Below are 23,591 nucleotides of genomic sequence, written 5' to 3' on the forward strand. Positions count from 1 at the left end.
TTTTTCATTCTTTTGGGAGAACTTTAAAATTCTTATGTTAAATACAAGAATTTTTAATTGTAACCCTATTTATCTTAAAGTAATTTTATTACTTTAAGATAAAGTAATAAAATAGAGAAGAATAAGTTATAAATAACGCAATAGTTAGTAACAGTAATAGAGATATCAGTTTATCAACAAAATGCAACAAAGTTAATAACTAACTCATGCTTAGTGAATGATTTTTAAGCTTAGACTATTCTATTTTTACTCTAGAATACAGTTTCTTTATTTATAACACTTCATATTAGTTATAAAATACATATAACAAACATAACCATGATAATATCATGTGTTTCAAAATGAACACTCGGATTTTAAAGTTGTATAATATTTATTAAGTTTTACTGACACTGATAAATTACACATGAAATGGAAATGCAACTGAAAAGTTTTTCCTATAAGTGTTCAATGTAAGCACCATTCGTCACACAGTACACATCCAGCCAACAGGAAAGTTCATCCCATACTTTAATCAGAAAGTCTGGAGTAACTGATGTGACAGCTGCTTCAATCCTGTATCTCAAGTTGGGTAGGTCAATAGGTAATGGTGGCTTATACATTTGATCCTTTATAAACTCCAAAGAAAAAAAATTTCACGATATCAGATCAGACAAACATGGAGACCATAGCAAACAAGCCCTGTCATTTGGTCGCTGGTGGCCAATTCAGCAGTTGGGGAGAATTTCATTCAATCAATCACATATAGTACTATGCCAGTGAGAAGGCTCATCATCTTTTGCCAAGTAAAGTTCTGGATTTGTATTGTAGTTAAGGAAAGAGCTATAGTTGAGGTATACCAAGACAGTTCATTCCAGACAAACTTACTTCTGTGAAAATGAATGACCCATAAACTTGATGTCAGGATTCAGCACAAAAAACATTCAGTTTTGGGGAGTCTTTCATGCAGCAATATTTTGTGAGGATTTTCTGATCCCCAGATACACACATTATGATGTTTACTCTTCCATTAACATGAAATGTTGATTCATCACTGAATAAGACATGATAAAGAAATTCTTCATCATCATGGTACATCATTTCATATATGAAGCTAGTAGACAAACCATAATCTAAAAGCTGTAGGGCTTGTAACAGCTGTAAACAATATAGATGCAGTTGTAAGCGTTTCCTTAAAACCCTCCATACAGATGTCGATATAATTGCTTAATTCACAGCTAGCCTTCCAAACAGATTTCCTAGAACTATGCACAAAAGATTCTTTTACACAATCAACATTGTCTTTGAATGCACAGTCATCCTTAACTCTTCCCATTACAAATACAACCAGTGGTTTTAAATTGTTTATACCATCTATGAATTTACTGTCACTTGGGGAATCACAATGGAACTTCAAACAGAAAGCACACTGAACAGCAATTATAGATTCACACTTTGCAAACTGCAAAACATAAAATGCTTTCTGTTGGGGCGTTGCCATCTTTGCTACTACCGCTTTCAAGCAGAAGGTACAAGAAACAATTTATGACCTTGCACAAAACTAACTGTTTGAGTGGCTCTTTCACTTCATGTATAATTAATTAATAAATGTGAAACTTGAGAATTATTACATGGCTTTAAAATTTTGATATTCATTTTATAGCACATGGTATAATAAATGAACATATGAAATTTGAAATTAGTGGCTAATAGTAAAAACATATTTAATTTCATTTTTTTAAAAATCTGTTATAATTTAAGATTTATTCAAATACGGGACAAAACATTAGTTCTATCAATATATTGTGATAGCAACACAGTAGTTCTCTTTACATGAATGATTTAGATATAAAGGTCAATATGACAAATTTATCTGTTCTGCAAAAGAATTAAATGAAAATAACTTACGAAATGAGTACATAATTAATGGCTGATTTGGTTTTAATAAAATAAAACCTAGAGTGAAAGTAACATTTTAATATAAACATTAGACATACTTTTTTTTTGTGTTCAGTCATTTGACTGGTTTGATGCAGCTCTCCAAGATTCCCTATCTAGTGCTAGTCGTTTCATTTCAGTATACCCCCTACATCCTACATCCCTAACAATTTGTTTTACATATTCCAAACGTGGCCTGCCTACACAATTTTTTCCTTCTACCTGTCCTTCCAATATTAAAGCGACTATTCCAGGATGCCTTAGTATGTGGCCTATAAGTCTGTCTCTTCTTTTAACTATATTTTTCCAAATGCTTCTTTCTTCATCTATTTGCCGCAATACCTCTTCATTTGTCACTTTATCCACCCATCTGATTTTTAAAATTCTCCTATAGCACCACATTTCAAAAGCTTCTAATCTTTTCTTCTCAGATTCTCCGATTGTCCAAGCTTCACTTCCATATAAAGCGACACTCCAAACATACACTTTCAAAAATTTTTTCCTGACATTTAAATTAATTTTTGATGTTAACAACTTATATTTCTGACTGACGGCTCGTTTCGATTGTGCTATTCAGCATTTTATGTTGCTCCTGCTTCGTCCATCTTTAGTAATTCTACTTCCCAAATAACAAAATTCTTCTACCTCCATAATCTTTTCTCCTCCTATTTTCACATTCATTGGTCCATCTTTGTTATTTCTAATACATTTCATTACTTTTGTTTTGTATTTGTTTATTTTCATGCGATAGTTCTAGCGTAGGACTTCATCTATGCCATTCATCGTTTCTTCTAAATCCTTTTTACTCTCTGCTAGAATTACTATATCATCAGCAAATCGTAGCATCTTTATCTTTTCACCTTGTACTGTTACTCCGAATCTAAATTGTTCTTTAACATCATTAACTGCTAGTTCCATGTAAAGATTAAAAAGTAACGGGGATAGGGAACATCCTTGTCAGACTCCCTTTCTTATTACGGCTTCTTTCTTATGTTCTTCAATTATTACTGTTGCTGTTTGGTTCCTGTACATGTTAGCAATTGTTCTTCTATCTCTGTATTTGAACCCTAATTTTTTTAAAATGCTGAACATTTTATTCCAGTCTACGTTATCTAATGCCTTTTCTAGGTCTATAAACACCAAGTATGTTGGTTTGTTTTTCTTTAATCTTTCTTCTACTATTAATTTGAGGCCTAAAATTGCTTCCCTTGTCCCTATACTTTTCCTGAAACCAAATTGGTCTTCTCCTAACACTTCTTCCACTCTCCTCTCAATTCTTCTGTATAGAATTTTAGTTAAGATTTAGACATACAAAATAAACAATTATAGAACTTTTCAATAAAACTTACTTGTTAGTGCTTCCTAATTTGTTTAGAGCATCTCGTGAGATTACATGGCCACATACAAGCCTCATTGGTGGGTTTAAATCTGAACTCTGTTGGCGTAAAATAGGGCAGGCAAACACAGAGTGATATCTATTTTCTTGTCCAAGATCTATTTCAATCTGCAATAAAAAAAAAAATAATAATAATATCACTAATAGTACATTGACAAAAATGCCATAAAAGAAATGAATATTAAAAAAGATATAATTTCTTTCTCTCAAACCTTTAAGAGTCAATAATAATAATTTTTTCACTGATCAGCAGGTTTCACAGTAAAATTAATTTTTTTTTAATACATAAATATATAATAAATCTAGGGATGTAATGTTTAGGATCGGAATTTTTAACTTTTCTCCAAAATTAACAACTTTAAAAAAAATCAGATCGACCTCTATGAGGTATGCCTGGATATATCATGAACAAATAGAAAATTGTCCAGTGAACTGAATCTATACAAACTTCACAACTTCATCTATTAAGTCATATCCCACTACCACTTTAGGTCACATCTAGAGTTGTAACTCAAGACCTAATCCCACCACAGGTGATTCCTTCAAAGTCAACCATAAAAGATCTTTTAAGGAATACTCCGCCGGCTGAATCAAGCAGCACCAATGTTCAGAGAAGGCAGCACTTCGATTCAATGGGTTGCCAATTAGATGATAACATGCTAATGGAAGCATTGGTATGTCCTAACATTGCTGACATAAACAAGAACAATACAAAATCCAAAATCAAACCAAAGCAAATCACCTATATTTTCATACACAATGTAAACTCACTCATGCAGTCCGGTAGACTAAAAATAATAACAGACCTAATGAACCAACACAAAATTCTCATTATGGGACTGCAGGAAATAAGAAACACTAACCAGGACACCATGAAATCACAAGGCTCTACAAAAGTATACCTGGAAAGAGAGTGATCTGAAAAGTGTCCCACAGCTTGGAATAGACTTTTTGGTTAGCCTCAAAATAATAAAGTACAAGAATTCAAGTCATAATCCCTAAGAAGCTCAACACTAACCCTAAAAGCATCTAATAAAATTTACACCACAATAAATGCTCACGCCCCCACTAATAATAAAAACAAATCTCCAAAAGACTGTAAAAAAACAAAAAGGTTCTGGGACCTACTCAACCAGACCATAAATAACATTCCCAAAAAACACATTAAACAACTAATCGGAGACTTCAACGCTCAACTAGGAGATAAAGATGATACAACATCATTAGAAAATGACCCACCCAAAAAGAACAAATGAAAACTGACAGATTCATCAATCTCTGCAGAAACCAGAACCTAATCTGAAAATCTACTATTTCTAAAGGAAACTTCAAAACCTGAAAACACTCTGACTACACACACTAAAGAGACAAGATTACAACTAGATCATGTCTTCATGAAGAAATACCAACACAAAGAGAACTACAATGTAAAAATTCTCCAAGCAGTAGACAAAGGTTCAGATCACTATGTAATCAAAATTACAATTAAATTCACTCCCCAAAAGAAGGAACAAAACCAAGCTTCCAAAACCAAAAGAGAAATAGACTCTACCCAACTAATTAAAAATGAAAATTACCAAAAAAGTAACAATCATGGATAAATTCTAAGACCTAGTAAACAACTGTGAAAAAATTGCAGAATAATTGGCCTCAATAAAACCCCATAAAAGTATCAATGGTGGAACAGCAAATGTAATGAAACAGTGAAGAAGAGACATCAAGCATGCCTATTACACTATCCCAAAAATCAGACACATCCTTCCAAAATTTAGTAAAGCAAAAAAGAAATCACCCAAACCCTAAGGAAAATAAAAAGACACCATAAAACACTGAAATCAATAGAAGAAGAATTTAACAAAACACAGTCGAGATACAACCACACAACCTTAAAAAAACTCCTAAGATACAAACCCTTAACCCTACTAATGAAGAATGAAAACTATAATCTGGCCCTTAACAATAAAGACAATGAGCTAAATACTTCAACAAACTCCTAAATTGTGAAGAACTGACAAAACTCTTAAACTTTGACACCAGCACCCCAATACGAACACAATCAAAAAGATCAACCCACTCACAATAAATGAAGTCTACCAAGAACTGGGTGAGATGAAGAATTACAAAGCAGTGAGAGAAGATCAGACCTTTGTAAGATCTGGAAACATGCAGAAGACCAGTAAACATCACCCTTCATCAACAGCTTATCAACATCTGGATCAAAGAACTATCAGAACACTGGACAACAGCCCTCATCCACCTGCTACACAAAAACTCAGTCAAAACAGACCCTACCAAAAACTAGGGAATCTCACTTCCAGACACAACATATAAAACTCTTTCAAGAATCATCCCTAACAGAATCAGTTTACAACTCCAGAAAGAACTAGGGTCATATCTGGGATAAAATTAAACAAGATAAAATTAAACTAAAAAATCAAGGAAAAAAACACTTGCTTCACATTCACAAGAAACTCAACATGAACATTTTCAGCAGCAGAAAGGACAGGGAGATCAGAATGTATTAAAAAATACTGGGAAAGCTGCAAGCCCCGAATGGTCCCTTTGAAGAGACTTAGAAAATGGACTGACGCAAGTGATCCTATGCAATCATAAAAGATGAAAGAAAAAAAATTTTTGCGGGGTGAGATAAAAGCATTAAAAACCATGGTTTAATTTCTGCCTACCAATAAACATATTCAATAGCAGTTATATTAGTATGATATTTTTATTGATAATCCAAAGCATACAACTTGTGTTAATATTTATGTTATTTTACTGTGAATAAATCATGATATCATGTCCTAATTAGTAACATACAAATATATATGTACATTACTTATTTACTAATGTAGTATGACTGATTTTATTTCACCATTTGTTTTGTCACATTATTGGTAATTTACAGTATTTCACAATAAAATAATTGTTCATACCTATTCTACAACTGCAAGAGTGTTCATTTAACACTGTATGTGAGACTCATTGGGTAGTTCATCAGTACTACCCAATGAGTTCCAACTACAATGTGTCATTGTATGCAAGACTCATTTTTTCAGATTAATGGTTTGATTAATTCTTGGACTTCTTCTCTTAAAATAGTTCTTGGATTAATTCACTGGGACTATTGTTAGAACGAATATTAGCAATTTCAGTGTTCCCCAGTTATATCCACTAAACTTTTTTTTTGTAGTTATAATTAAAAAAATACAGCTGAATAAACAGTCAAGAGCTGGTAAAATTTTAAAGACAAAGCTCACCAGTTAATTAATAATGTGCATTAGGTTTCAAAGGAAGAAGCACCAAAGAAACCATTCTTAATCCCTGAAAGCAAAGTGCATGAAAATGCCATTGTGACATTAGGTGCGAGTTCAAAATCCTATACATCGGTCTGTGACTGGTACTTTCAGTTACAGCATTAATAAGATAAAAATAACAAATTCAAACACAAACAATAAACCCAACCTAATACAATTACATAAGCTGCTGAAAATGTCCTCCACCACAGTGATTACAACACTCGACCGAACAAAAATGTTTTTGATGGCTTTTTGAATTTCAACAGGTTGTTTTTCATTAGTTATACTGCACAGAGAATTCTAATAACTAACTCCTTCTCTTGTATCACACTTTTGTTCATATATTAATGATTTCAAGTGGCCTCACATCAGCAGTTCAAAAGTGTTAAGTCAGACAACCTTGGATTCCAGTTGATAGGTCCTCCAAATTCAATCCGCTTGTTTAATAAAGTTACATTTAAATATTGTCTAACTGACAGAGAAAAGTGTAGTTGCCCCATTATGCTCAACATCTTCTCTCAAGATTCTTGTTATCAGAGAAACATGTTCCAACAGATCTGGCAAATAATTCCACAAAAAGTTTGGTATGAAATACCCAACACACTCATTAAAAATAAGTGGTCCAAATATTTTGTTGCCTTTAATACTGCATCGAATGTTTATGTGAACCTGTATTGGTATCCAGTTTCAACAGTTCCATGTGGGTTTTCATGACTCCATATAAGACCATTTCTTAAATTAAAAATTCCACTTTGAGTAAATGTAGCTTCATCAGTAGACAAAACAGAATAATTTACATCATTAACATTATCCAGAATCCAGTGACAAAAAATTTTAACGTACGGGAAGATCTCTAGGAAGTAAGTTTTAAACCTTTTGTAGATTAAAAGGATGGAGTTTATCTTTTAAAAGTATTTGCCATAGCTTAGTTTGTGTTAAAGCAGTGCAGTAAAAATATTTTCTGGTACTGATTGTACTGTTCCCACACACGATTTTATTGCAACCATTCATCAGTATATGAAGAAGACAGAAATGAACCAGTGGTATGTGGGCACCGAAATACTGAAGCAATGGTTCTTTGACCAAGAATCCTCCTATACAAAAATCTCTGATGATATTCTCATTGTGCAGTTCATGTGTTTCCACTACAGAATCCATACACAAAAATTCTTGTTAGATATCAATTGTTAAAATATCATTGTTAGATAATGATACAGAAGCACTATTTCATAAACTTACTTAAATATTTATTGCTATTCAAATGCAATAAAGAACAACTTAATTGCAGGAATTAGCTGTTAGTATTCAAACTTATAAAATAAATTATTTTAAACAAATTTAGAAAACTTAATTTTTAATTAGCTTAACAAATTAGCTTCATTTTACTGATTTGAATTTTCCTTTTTTTTTAATTCTTATTTTTCTAAAATAATTTTTTATTTTGTAGTGCTGAAAATTTTGTTTCATTTAAAACTTAGTCAAAATCTGCCACTTTTTTATGTTTTGTTTTTAATTAACTTTGAAATTCTCATGAATATTTGTTTTTGTGGACCTTATTCATACCATTTTAATCAGGATCAGATGCTCTACAAATTTTGTTTAAAACTTTTATGTGCTTATTACCCATTTAACAATTGTTATTTAATGCCAAACATAAAATAATGTTTTCTGACCCAAATCTTTTGTTTCTTACCTGGATATCTCATAAAAATACAATTATTGAATTACTTTTTTCAATTTTTTAGGTTAGATTTCATAAAAAAAAAAAAAACTACTAAATTTACCGTTAATTTTGCTCTCAAGAATTCCAGACTGACTTAATTTTACCAAAAGTGCAGAAATCAGGGCAAAATCTTTCACCAGCCAACACTCCTTGCTAACAAAGCTTTTCTGAACCTATGCTTATAAGAACTCTACTTTCACTAGTAGTAAAGGTCCTGAAAGTTTTTACATTCTTTGCAAATCTCCTACATGTATGTGTATATGTGTGTAAATTTATTTTTCTAAGATCGATCCTTTCGGGATCATACTCCTCTGCAATATACAAATTATATTAATCCGATCAACCCAAGTAGAGAATTAATAAAATAAATTGGGATGACACCTACCCTTATTCCATAATCCAAGCAAGAGCGATTTTGTGAATACCTTGCATTATCAGTTACTCTATATAATTTTTCTATCATTCGTTGCAAACTACACATTAAAATTAAAAACCCTATCTATACTGTACATGAGATTTAAAATTGTTAAAAGATCTTTTTTCAATTAAATCAAAACGGAAATAAAACAAAAATTTTATTAAATTCAAAAATGTTACATTGTAAATTAAAATTTAAAATTGCCTATATATAAAATATAAAATCATTAATAAATAAAATTAAATTAAGTCAAAATTAAAATCAAAAATAAAACAGAAATCCATGTAGACCAGCTAGCCAAAGTTATATTACTGCACAAGTTGAAGTACTATGAATTATCAAAGTCTAAAGAAGTGCTGCTATCTAGAGCAACTTTTATGATTGTCATCGTCATACTCTGTATGTAGGTTGATCAAATAAATTTACTTTTATATGTGTATATGTAAAATCTTCCTAAAATCTCAAAAACCCTATTTTTTTTTTTAATTTCCAGTACTTCTAGATTTGTATGAATATCGGATATTGAATGTGTATTATTAATAAGATGATCAGAAACATTAGAGAAGCCCAATTTTCTACTTTTATAATATTTAACGTGTTTGTCAAACCTAGTTTTAAAGGATCTAGTGGTTTTACCTATTTATAAAATAAAGTGCAATGATTGTGACCACATTTATAAATATATATATATAAATATATATATAAAGGGAATTTTGTTATTCTGAAATACCAATACAATATCATTATTAATCTAAATAATAAAGAAAAAATCCTTACAGGAAGTTCCTCTTTTCCATTCCATATTCCAGTAACTTGTCGCTGCTGCATAACCTGTTTAATGTTAAGTAAGGCAGGCAATGCAGTACATCCAGAATTTATACTGAAAAATAAAATTGCAAGAGATACACTTCAGAATAACTAGTACATTTTTTTTTTAATTTAAAGATACACAAAAAATTTAAGTGTTTAAAAAGTCTGAGCATAATTATGATAATTACAATGAATTTCTATAAATCAATTATGTACTAAACTCAAGTTTTAGCACACTTGAAAATAACTTAATAAACACATTATCAATGCAAATTATTTTTTCCACCAATGGTAAAATCTTTCTTGTCTTCTAGGATAGCCTCCTTAAGTCTGTAATATATTACATCTGTTTATATAAACAGTAATTCAAAACTTCAGAGCAAAACTTTACGACATGATTTGGAACATTATTAAAAACAAGACATTTTTGTTTCTTTCTTTTATGTTATAGCTAAAGAGTATGATTCTATTATTACTAGTAAGCCATTAGTAATAACTATGATTGCACTACTCCCAGGGTAAAATGAAGCAATATTAAAATTTTTCAGACCTAAATAAAGGAGCAAATTTTTGTGTGAATTATGATTTTTGGTTTAAATAATGGTTTTTTGTAAGGAAGATTTAATAACCCAAAACTCAATCACTGGTATTTTCAGAGAAAATTGTTGCAGAGCACAAAAAAACAAAAAGTCTTTTGGTTTCCAAAATGGACTTGTTAAGTTGTCGACAGACAAAAAAAAACCCACTGTTGCTGATCTCCATGGCAAAGTATTATCACCTGAGCCTTATATCTTGAAGGTTGTTTTGTCATGCATTGCACTTTTCACATGTGAAAACATTCTCATTCTATATTCAACAAAAAAAAAATTTATCAATATTTAGTTCTGAAAAAGTATATAGTCAAGAGAAAACAAATAAAAGTTTTAGAAATTTGATAAACTCAAAAAAAAAACACAGACCAGAATATAGCAAAAGAATATCAACTTTAATCAGAATACACAAAAAACTTTTTTTATTTTTGAAATTGAAGGCAGAAGAACCCCGAATTTAAATTTCCAAAAAAAAAGGTTCTTTGCGAAATGTAAACAATTTTATTTGGTTTAATTCTCATTATTTGAAAATTTTATGAAATGTATCTTGGGTATGAAAATTTTTTAAACATTTACTATAGAACTGGATTAAATTTCCTTAGTTATATTTATTAGGGGCATTTACTCTTTAGTCTAACTTAAAGTGCATTAACTCTTTAGTCCAAGGGGCATTCCATTTTAATTCAACAAATTTTCAAGTTTTATTGCATCACTATTTCTGATTTTGATATTTGTTATATAATTATCCATCTTGTACTGGCCAAAAAATATTTTTTTTATATTTTTAAAAAACGTTTTTCTTGATTTATAGACTATTTTCTAACTTGCAAACAGGTAAAAACAGCCAATTTTCATCACTTTTTCCATGAGCTGCAACATTCTTATTTTACAGTATACAGAAAATAAAGATGGAATTTCATCTTAAGTGTACTAAAAATTCATTTTGTTACATAGCCAAATCTTGTAATGTTTACTAAAGTTACATTTACAAATTGTTGTTTTTTCAAATTTTGGGCTCAAAATAAATAATGAAGAGCTTAGGGTAAAAGGTCTGTTTTTACCTTTTAACTCTTAGGTACCAGTAGTACTTATAAAAAAAGAAATTGGACTGTTATCGAGTGTCTTTCAATAAAAAAATGCCTCCAAATCAATAAGATTTGGAGGCCAAATGAAAAATGGGAAAATGTCTCATTTTTGGGGCCCAAAACCCACATGTGGGACAGGTGCAAAACTCTGAAATGTTTACAGCAGTAAGCACTTTTTATGTACTTTAAAACCGTATAAAATTTATTTTTTTACTCAAAGCGGTTAACGAAAAATGAAGCCATCAAAACCACTAAAAACACTGTTCCTTCTAACCATGAACAATGTATCGAAAAAAATTCACAGCATTATTTTTTTTCAGATAATAATGTAGGCCTACTATACAAAATAAACTGATATATCTATAATGAGATAGCTCATACTGTAGATAGTTTGTTACTTAAAGTATGACTCATACACAGAAACATGACATTTACATCAGTAACTTTTTAACTCAGCCTTCGCCTTCACTGTAGGCCTCTTCCAGACATCTTGACTGTCCTACTTTGTTTCGCTCTGAACTAACTAATTGAGCACAGAAGCACGAACCCCACACCTAGTTCCACTTAAGTAAGCTACTAATGACTGTAAATGTCTCGTAACATACTAATCTAATAGGTAAATATAATACACACCACCAGCAATGTTGATCACAATAATAAATTTAGTCCTAGTTCCCTTATGATTTTTAACTTGCTCAATATAAGCCTTCAATTCATTCAACTATGGACTCTGATCTGGTCTACCAGGGACAGGAGGTCAGACCTCCTATTCCCACTCAGCTCCATCGCAGAGTCAAAACTACCATCATCAAGATGGAACTACAACTCACGGCTGGATGGACAACCATGCCTTTGACAGTGCAGTCACCAACCCGCCAACAGTGATATTGCAATTCTACTACTGTCTGCCCTCATCAAAACAACGCTACACCTCACGGCTGCATGGGAGACCATGTCCTCCATTTAGCTGTCACACTAAACTGGTTAAGAATGTCTTCGAGAAATGTATTTGACACCTTCAACAAGCAATCTAAATTTAAAGTTAATTCCAGGCAGAGCACTGTACAAAATACAAAAACTACAAGATACAGAAAGCGAATCAGAATGTCAAGATATATTTGAGCCTCAATGTGTTATAGTCGAGTTGATGAATAATGCTTGTTCAGCACTTGGCGTTTCCGCCAAAGGTTCAAAAATGATCGAGCTGCACAAAGGAACCATTTTAAAAAAAATTTATAAAAATAGCCTAGTCAGTTACCAGTAAATTAAACAATTCCTTTGATTTAAATATTTCTACAGAAGAAACCACTTTAGTACCACAAAATTATGCTGATTTAGGTAGGGAATGAAGAATTAATCATTAAAATAAAGAATAAAATGAAAATAGTTACCTCAACCCAGGAAAAAATTTACATTTTCAGTTTATTACCAAGCAGCTGGAAAATTCAAAAAATTGAAAATGAGTTTAGTGTTAGTCAGTATTTAGCCCATCAATCCAAACAATTAGTTAAAACAAGTGGAATTTTGCCACAAATTGGCAAAAAGAAACCCAGTTATGTAACTAATGAAAACGTTATTAAATGTGTCCAAGAGTTTTACCAGAATGATGAGTACAGCCAAATGATTCCAGGCAAGACATATTGTGTCTTGCCTTACATTATTGTCTTCTCTGTAAGACAAGCTGACGAGAAGAAAATTAATATTCAAAAAAGGCTAATCTTATGTAACTTAAAAGAACTGTACACAGCCTTCAAAGAAAAACATAATTTAAAAATTGGTTTTTCAACATTTGCTGATTTAATACCTAAATTTTGTGTTCTGGCTGGTGGGTGAGGTACTCACTCTGTTTGTGTGTGTCACCCACCAAAATGTATAAAAACTTATGTTATCTACTCTAAGGATGAAATTTGATTATAAAATTCTCCTTTCAACCATGGTATGTGATACAGAAAATTAAACGTGTATGCTGTCAAGTGTGAAAAATTTCTAGGCACTAATAAAGTGCTCAGATTACTACAAGTGAGCTGGGATGATTCTGATTCTGAAATTATCTTCAAACAGCAGGTTTCTGTTGACCGTTGTAAACTAACTACTCAAATTCTTCCAATTATAAGAGTACTTAGATAAACTTTACTGAAAATTTAAATAATCTAAAATGGCATCATTTTGTTGCAAAGAAACAAGCTAATTTCTTCAACATTAAAAAGGAAAACTTGGAGGGTGAATGTATTGTAATGGGAGACTTCTCTCAAAATGTTCCTTTTCTGATACAGGGTGAAGTCCAATCACATCACTGGTCAAAAACTTATTCCACAGTACATCCATTTCTCATATATTTTAAAAAAGAAGGAAAATTGCAAAGCCAAAGCTACTGTGTGATTAGCGAGTACTTGAAGCACAACACTACCTCATTCTTTTGCTTCCAAAAGCAAGTTACAAATAAAGTAAAAAAACACTTATCACAAGTTAAACAATTTTTTTTCTGATGGCTCCTCACCTGTATAAATAAAAAAAAAAAAAAAAAAAAAAAACTTGTGCTACCATTAAGATTTTGAAATAACAGCTAAATGGCATTTTTTTGCCTCATATCACGGAAAAGGACCATGTGATGGTATTGGTGGAACTGTAAAAAGGACTGTGACTAAAGCAAGCCTTCAAAGGACAGTCAACAATCAAACTGTTACACCTGCTGAAATATACAATTATTGCAATGACAATATTAAATATATAACATTTATTTTCTGCTCTAATAAAGATGTTCAAAAATCTGAAGAACACCTCAGTTCTGGTTATCAGATAATCACAACAATCCCAGAAACAAGAACCTTTCACAGTTATGTTTAAACTAGTCAGAAACGTATTCTGAAAGTCTGGGCGACCTCTGAATCAGAAACATTTACATTAGTAACAGTGCACAAGTGCACATTAGTGTTTCTGATTGCTTTACAGGTTTAGCAAAGCCAAAATGTAAAAATTATGTCTGCTGCATATACGATGGCAAGTTGTGGTTAAGCAAAGTCATTGAAGTCAAAATACATTAAAATGAAGAGAAATATCAAATACATTTTTTCTATCTGCAGGGTCCTGGTACTTCATTCAAAAAATCATTGAGGGATAATCAAACATGGGTTCAACTGCAAAATATTTTAAAGATTCTTCAGAGCTTTTTCTATCAACTACTGTAAGAGAGCACACCACATTACACCAAAGATGAATGAGGACTTATCAGTTCTACTCAATAAAAAAATAGCAGGAGCACTACGTTATGTTAAATTTGTTACCAAAAAGTGCAAGTTTTATTCATAACTTCCATTAGCAAGAGTAAAATAAGGTAAAAGTGAATTGAACAACTTGTTAATGTATTTGAATTGTTTATCGTTTTGTGATTATTATTTATCATACTGTAATCATTTTTTTTTGTTTACCATTATTTGGTTGACTATTTATTAATTATGAATTTATCCATTCTAATGAGTTTACTTGTAATTCTTATAATCTGAAAAAAAAGCATGAGTATTTCTGGATACATTTTTTATGGTTAGAAGGAACGGTGTTTTTTGCGGTTTTATTGGCGTCATTACTCATCAACCCCTTAGGCCTATTACCCTAAGCCCTTCATTATTTATTTTGGGCCCAAAATAAAAAAAAAAACAATTTGTAAACGTAACTTCAATAAACATTACAAGATTTGGGTATGCAAAAAAATGAATTTTTAGTACACTAAGATGAAGTTCCACCTTTATTCTTTCCAGAAGCACTTTTTGACTCTCTGTACGATGCAAAATAAGAATGCTACAACTCATGGAAAAAATGATGAAAACGGCTGTTTTTATCTGTGGCAAGTTAGAAATTAGTCTATTACTCAAGAAAAATTTTTTTTATATAAAAAAATATTTTTTGGCCACTACAAGGTGAGTAGTTATCATATACCAAATATCATCAAAATCAAAAATAGTGATCCACTGATCATTTGTTGAATTAAAATGGAATATCCCCCAAGAAAGTAAATGCTAAAAATCAATCGGTAGCAGTTAACTGATAAATACTTCAAGTTAAGAAATAGCAAATACTGCTGAGATTGTAAATGTGTTAATTGTAATTATGTCATAATTTAAAAATTACTTTACTTATTAACAGTAAATGGATACAGTTTAGAATTTCATTTTTTGATACCGTTTTGCTCGTCTCACAAAAATCTTTAAAACAAGGTATCACATGATCATATGCCCCACTTAGAATTTCTAAGTCGTCCCTGCCCACTGCTCACCCTCTGAAAGCCCAATACTCTTATTGGGGCTTACTGAGCTAGCCTCTCTTTTCAAAGATTTCCAAAGAAAAAAGTCAGAATACCTCAAATAAAAAAAATTAAAGGGGAGCTTACAACCGTAGTTATAGCTGGAATTTAAGGTTAATTTTATCATTTTTCTCATCTCATCCAGCTCTTTAAAATGATATATTAAATGCCATTGTTTCCATCTGAAATTTTGAGTTGCCCCCAACTCTACACTGCCCAAAATCAAATGGTGAAATATATGTGCATTGAAGTCGTCCCCCCTCTGTATAAGGAAGAATGCTGCAAACAGCATCCCGTTATCTCAATTATAAAAAACGTTAGAGGAGAATGTAAGTTACTGTTCAGCTACCAGGTATATATAAAGTACATAAATAAAGCTCACTATATAAAATTACACCTTGTCTAAATAAAAAAATTATGATGGAATAGAATTTTTTATTTGAAGTCTATCAGAAGAATAATTTAATTAATTATTAATGAAATACTAAAATAAAATTCAATCATTTTTTCTTGCAGGAACAATAAGCTATTTCTTACAAAATGTGACTCAAAATATTGCTATATGAAAAAAGATGCTGTAAAATATGATACTCTCTGTCTAAGATTTACAGCTCAGTGAATAGAGGAAAATTTATGTATAAAACAGTTTTCAAATTTCAATTAAAATATGTGTAAAAAAAATCATTCAGACTGGGAAAGCAGTTATTCTTTAGTGTTGGATAATCCAAACATACCTGAGTATATACATGTAGTAATCAAGTGAATATATACAAATAAATGTATGCATATATTAATGCTGAAAATATTAATATGGGCTATTATTATTTACCATAGATTAAACTATTCAAATATTTTACATTTTAATTTTTAACTTTTAAGGATTATTATTTTTAATAATATAAAGAAGATAGTTACTGAACACAATGTACTGTACATTAGAGGTCTTAATCATTACAGTTTTAAATGATATTAAATACATCATCAATATTTACAAGTGTGGTTTCACTTTATTTAGTAATGTTTTAAGCTTTTTCATTATATATACTTACTGCATTAGTCTATGTTAGTTAAATTTTACTGATTAATAATTAATTTTTTAATTTCCAGTGATTTCAGCTGCAATTTAATTAACTCAGAATACCTCAAGTTCGTTAACCATTACTATCTATAAATTTGGGTGATATTAAATGAGAAATCTAAATGTAAAACTCAATTACTTCAGGATTAAAAATTTTCAGTCGGGAAACAAACAAAATCACAATAACTATAGCGTAAATTATTAATTCTCCTTAAAAATGGTTGTAAGAGTAAATACAATGAGCTACAATGAGATTTATTTTTTAATTCAGAAAATAATAGAATACAAATTATTGATATCAATAAACTGTATGAATTCACTACAAACACTGCAGAACATATTTCTTCAACTATCAACAGAACAATTACTTTATCCTGTTTACATACTTCAGACAGTAAGTTAACAAGGAAAAGATAGTTAACATCTGTTTATAAATAAACACTTACCATACACTAAGAGGGCTGTCTACACTAAGACCAAGAAGGCAACAAGCATCTCTAGTAAAGGTTTCATATATTTCTGACCACAGGCAAGGTTCAAGTAAATGAGCATATGGTGATGATGAAATCCCATGGGGTAAATACAAGAATGTTCCCATCAGGTTTTGAATTTCTGGAAAAAAAAGACTAGTTATAAGTTTACTAGATTTTAATAGAAATTTTTGATTGTGAAACCTTTACCCAAACAAATAAAAAAATAACTACAATTTACATTATCTAGTTTACAGAATGTTACAGACAAAGTGACAAATTAATGAAAAAATTTTATTATACGTACAATCTAATTTTGTACTAATTATTAACTATTTATAGTGAAACTTATTAATATCTAAATATATATATATATCTCACAATAATTTTAACAGATGGAATTATCAGTAATTTTTACCTTTTTCATGTCGTTGAACAAACTGACTTAAATGAGTCCTTGCATAATTAATAGCATCTGTTTGACAAGAAGAACCCTTCTGAATTAAACCAATAAATTGTAGTTGATGAAGTTTAAACTCTAATGATGAATTCTGTTACAACAGAGAATAACAAAAGATTATTTTTTAAAATAATAATACGAGGGATATCTCTAAAATAAAGACCACCGGGAAATTTCTCTCCTTAGGGTTGGCGAACCTGTGTTCATAGTCACGCTAGTAATGTACACACTGCATTGTTGTCTGTAAGTGTTACATTGTAGTAACTTTGATTGTAAGTTATTGCGTTATAAAATGAATAGGAAAATTGATGTTGCCGCCAACTGTGAAATACATGGAGTCATGTGTTTTTTAAATGATTAAAACTTTAAGTCAACCGAAATTGATAGGCGGTTGGTTGCTGTCTACAGTGATAATGTAATGTAATAAATAAAAGAAACGTTCAAAAATGATGTGAAAGATTTAGAAATAATAGAATTAATGTGTATGAAGAAGAACATTCAGGGAGGTCCTTGATAATCATCGAGGACTTGTTGAAATGCGTCGATGATGAAATCAGAAAAGATTGTTCCTCACTGATTTCCGATCTAGCCCTTCTTTTTCCTGATGTTTCAAGAGCTGTTATTGGTCACATTGTTCATGACCATTTAGGCTTCAAAAAAGGTTTGTGCACGTTGGATGCCACATGTCTTAACGGAACATCACAAAAAAATCTGAATGGAATCTGCTTTGGAATTTTTTATGCACTATACAGAAAAAGGTGATGAGTTCAACTGTTACCGGCAATGAAACATGGATTTCGTATTACACACCAGAGAGAAAACAGCAGTCAAGTGAATGCATCATTCTCAATCAGCAACCAGACCAAAAAAGATCAAGCCACAGCCATTTGGACGCAAGCTGATGGCCACAGTCTTTTGAGATCAGTTTGGCATACTGCTGATTGATTTCATGCCACGTGGAATGACTGTAAATGCAGAAGCCTACTGCAAAACTCTACGTACATTACAGCATGCCATTCAAAATCGGTGACGTGGACAGTTGACCAACAGCGTCATCCTGCTGCACTATAATGCACATCCACAAATTGCGGGTCTGACACATGATTTACTGAGTACATTTGGATGGGAAATTTACGATCACCCACCATACAGTCTGGACTTAGCTCCCTCCTTCTGATTACCATTTGTGAGAAATTGAAAGAATTTTTGAGTGGTAAGCAATTCACGGGTGACGATGATCTTAAAAATGCTGTTAATCAGTGGCTAAATGGACTGGTGACAGAAGAATATGACAAGGGTATATTGAAGCTGGTGTATCGATATGATAAATTTCTTAATTCATATGGCAATTGAATAGAGAAGTAGTATATGGTATGTAGTTAAAGAGAAATAAAAAATATTTATAAAGTTTTCAGAATACATTTTTTTATAATGAAACTGTCTTTACTTTAGAGATAACCTCTCATATTTTGCAAGAAAACTGATTAAAAATAAAAAGTACTTATTAAAAGTCATGCAAATGTAGATTCTTTGAGTCCAATGCCAGCTAATTAATCCAAGGTCAGACCTGTCCACCTTTTCCAACTGTTGCAAAATGTGTCTTCTTGTCATCATACTTGCATTAATTTTTCTTTTCATGGCATATAATACATCCTCTGGATTTTCTTTCAGCCACCTCTAACTCTCCAATCACCCTTGAAAATCTCCATATCCCTATAATCTTCTTCCCTTAATCACTTTAGTTACATTCTTCTACTTAAGTTGTTCTCTTATATCTGTGTTTATCATTTTCTTTCATTTCCCATTTAATGCCCTCACAAATTTTATTTTTCTCAAAGATAAAATAAAATAAAATTTTATTTTATCTTAACATTTTTATTTTAAGATAAATAAAAATTTTATTTTTATTTAACTTAAAGCTTGCTTCAATTGTTTTATATCATCAGCTACGTTTCTTTGTATGTTGCTATATATACATAATATTCAACATCATCATTATCATCATTTCTTACCTCTATCCAATTGTTGAAGAGTACAAATTCAGATCATGATGCACCTCCACTTAACACCACCATTCTGCTTAGAAATTTTTTTCATCAGGATTTCTTTCCTAGGTTTTTATTTACACAATATAATCATACCTTTCTTGGCTTTCCTCCAGGACTTTTTCCTATTATGTATAATTTAAAAATTCCTTTCTCCATTCTTCACTAGGAAGATTTTCCTTTTGCTCCTTTTCCTTCCTTTTACTTCTCTATAGGTACCCAATTCACATTAGTCTGCTTTGTTCAATTCTTGACATCCTAGTTCTTCTTCAATTGAAGAATTTCTTCAAGCCCTTCTCATCTTTCCTATTATACTACAATCTTTTTTTTAATCATCCCCAAGACTCTCGAATATTGTTAGTTTACATTTCTTCTTTGCTACCTTCTTATGGCATATTAAAATGAAACAATTTGATAGTCTTCCTGTCATCTGCAATCTAATTAAAACTAATTTCCTGATTGATCTTTTTATTCAAATATTTTTCACTTTAATATTTTATAACAAATTTATACAGCGTCATTTATGCAGATGCAGATAATATGATTTAAGAAAACAAAAAAATAACTAAAAGATCAAGAGTAGTTTTTCTAACAATCAAAATGAGCCATTTACATAATTAGTCATCTCTGTAATAGAATCTTTTTTATTGAAGTACAGGATTTTTCTTTACTAAAAAATCCAAATTTTAACAAAATTTGAAAAAAAAACAAGATCACATTGATTCAAAAAATGTAAAAATGACTAACAATAAAAACAAAAAACCAAGATAAAATTTTACCTGTGCTTCAAGTGTTTCTCGATGAGAACGAGCCCATTCTAATGCTGGTCCCAGATCCCTTCGTTTTAAGCAATCTAAAATTCTATTTAATTCTGTAAATGGTTCTTTACCTCCTTCTTCAGTCTTTAAGCCAGCCTCCTAAAGTAAAATCACCAAATATAATAAATAAAAGTAATTTATTTTTTTTAAATAATAATAAATACAACCAACTTAAAAAAATTGCTCTACAAATTAAAAAAAAAATTATTTTTCTTTAAATTTTAACTCTGAAGTTAATACCAAACAAAAAATCTATAACCAATATTTAATCTGATGCAGATTCCAGTTGGTCATAATTTAAATAAATGAAAAATCATTATCTACTTTTTAGTGTAGTTTTTAAAGGTAAGTTTTTACTATTTTTAGGTATTTTTCATTTTTTATTTCTGCTTTTTTAATTTTAATAAGCCTCTGAAAAAAGCTGCTCGCAAGAAATGTGAAACATCTAGGTCAAGATGAAAATATGTAGAGAAACGCACGGATATCTATTATTTTTACATTACATTCTCTAATTAATTTTCTTGAATTTTATTGTACACAATAAATTGTGTATGATAACAAGTAAACAAATTACAAAAACCAAAAATTGAGCAGTGATAATGATAAAAAAACAATTTAGGAGTAATTTCATGCTGACTTACAAACTTGATATTTTTTTTTAAATTTAGAGAGTGGTTTTATTGTTTATAACTTTTTTAAGACATTTTTATTATTCTATTTTTTAATGTTTACTTTAGATATTTTACTTCTGTTTGAAATACGGATGACCTTATTTCTATAAACACAAGACCTTTCCATTTTGACTGTGAAAGGTTTGGCCAATGCCAAGAAAGTATTATAAACAATGTTTACAAGGATACTTGGTATCACTAACTGATGACTATCAAGGTAAATCCACTACAGACATATTTTTTTTGTCTTTTTTAATTCTTTGACAGCTAACGTGTCCATAGGAAAAACAAAAAAAAAGATTTATCATTAAACAACTTAAGACAGATTATATATTTAATAGTGTACTACGAAAAGCATATAATACTAAGTTATATTTTTTTTTTGTCTTCAGTCATTTGACTGGTTTGATGCAGCTCTCCAAGATTCCCTATCTAGTGCTAGTAGTTTCATTTCAGTATACCCTCTACATCCTACATTCCTAACAATTTGTTTTACATATTCAAACGTGGCCCGCCTACACAATTTTTCCCTTCTACCTGTCCTTCCAATATTAAAGCGACTATTCCAGGATGCCTTAGTATGTGGTCTATAAGTCTGTCTCTTCTTTTAACTATATTTTTCCAAATGCTTCTTTCTTCATCTATTTGCCGCAATACCTCTTCATTTGTCACTTTATCCAGCCATCTGATTTTTAACATTCTCCTATAGCACCACATTTCAAAAGCTTCTAATCTTTTTTTCTCAGATACTCCGATTGTCCCAAGTTTCACTTCCATATAAAGCGACACTCAAAACATACACTTTCAAAAGTCTTTTCCTGACATTTAAATTAATTTTTGATGTAAACAAATTATATTTCTTACTGAAGGGTCGTTTAGCTTGTGCTATTTTGCATTTTATATCGCTCCTGCTTCGTCCATCTTTAGTAATTCTAACTCCCAAATAACAAAATTCTTCTACCTCCATAATCTTTTCTCCTCCTATTTTCACATTCAGTGGTCCATCTTTGTTATTTCTATTACATTTCATTACTTTTGTTTTGTTCTTGTTTATTTTCATGCGATAGTTCTTGCGTAGGACTTCATCTATGCCGTTCATTGTTTCTTCTAAATCCTTTTTACTCTCAGCTACAATTACTATATCATCAGCAAATCGTAGCATCTTTATCTTTTCACCTTGTACTGTTACTCCGAATCTAAATTGTTCTTTAACATCATTAACTGCTAGTTCCATGTAAAGATTAAAAAGTAACAGAGATAGGGAATATCCTTGTCGGACTCCCCTTCTTATTACAGCTTCTTTCTTATGTTCTTCAATTGTTACTGTTGCTGTTTGGTTCCTGTACATGTTAGCAATTGTTCTTCTATCTCTGTATTTGAACCCTAATTTTTTTTAAATGCTGAACATTTTATTCCAGTCTACGTTATCGAATGCCTTTTCTAGGTCTACAAACGCCAAGTATGTTGGTTTGTTTTTCTTTAATTTTCCTTCTACTATTAATCTGAGGCCTAAAATTGCTTCCCTTGTCCCTATACTTTTCCTGAAACCAAATTGGTCTTCTCCTAACACTTCCTCCACTCTCCTCTCACTACTTCTGTATAGAATTCTAGTTAAGATTTTTTATGCATGACTAGTTAAACTAATTGTTCTGTATTCTTCACATTTATCTGCCCCTGCTTTCTTTGGTATCATTACTATAACACTTTTTTTGAAGTCTGACGGAAATTCCCCTTTTTTCATAAATATTACACACCAGTTTGTATAATCTATCAATCGCTTCCTCACCTGCACTGCGCAGTAATTCTACAGGTATTCTGTCTATTCCAGGAGCCTTTCTGCCATTTAAATCTTTTAATGCTCTCTTAAATTCAGATCTCAGTATTGTTTCTCCCATTTCATCCTCCTCAACTTCCTCTATAACACCATTTTCTAATTCATTTCCTCCGTATAACTCTTCAATATATTCCACCCATCTATCGACTTTACCTTTCGTATTATATATTGGTGTACCATCTTTGTTTAACACATTATTAGATTTTAATTTATGTACCCCAAAATTTTCCTTAACTTTCCTGTATGCTGTCTATTTTACCAATGTTCATTTCTCTTTCCACTTCTGAACACTTTTTTTTAATCCACTCTTCTTTCGCCAGTTTGCACTTCCTGTTTATAGTATTTCTTAATTGCCGATAGTTCCTTTTACTTTCTTCATCACTATCATTCTTATATTTTCTACATTCATCCATCAGCTGCAATATATCTTCTGAAACCCAAGGTTTTCTACCAGTTCTCTTTATTCTGCCTAAGTTTGCTTCTGCTGATTTAAGAATTTCCTTTTTAACATTCTCCCATTCTTCTTCTACATTTTCTACCTTATCTTTTTTACTCAGACCTCTTGCGATGTCCTCCTCAAAAATCTTCTTTACCTCCTCTTCATCAAGCTTCTCTAAATTCCACCGATTCATCTGACACCTTTTCTTCAGGTTATTAAACCCCAATCTACATTTCATTATCACCAA

At 30.9% G+C, this 23,591-nt stretch overlaps 1 protein-coding gene across 1 annotated transcript in view; it reads right to left on the reverse strand.

Annotated features, from left to right (window-relative positions):
• Positions 1–23,591, reverse strand: part of Sou (required for meiotic nuclear division 5 protein souji) — an 84,237-nt gene that overhangs the window by 15,222 nt on the left and 45,424 nt on the right. The window contains exons 4-8 of the mRNA XM_075367345.1: positions 20,362–20,499; positions 17,496–17,628; positions 17,054–17,219; positions 9,528–9,630; positions 3,267–3,421 (exon numbers count right to left, since the gene is read on the reverse strand). Coding sequence (XP_075223460.1) covers positions 3,267–3,421; positions 9,528–9,630; positions 17,054–17,219; positions 17,496–17,628; positions 20,362–20,499 — 695 coding nt within the window. The remainder of the gene's footprint in view (positions 1–3,266; positions 3,422–9,527; positions 9,631–17,053; positions 17,220–17,495; positions 17,629–20,361; positions 20,500–23,591) is intronic.

Source organism: Lycorma delicatula, chromosome 5 (genome assembly GCF_047948215.1).
Source record: "Lycorma delicatula isolate Av1 chromosome 5, ASM4794821v1, whole genome shotgun sequence".
Lineage (NCBI taxonomy): Eukaryota > Metazoa > Arthropoda > Insecta > Hemiptera > Fulgoridae > Lycorma > Lycorma delicatula.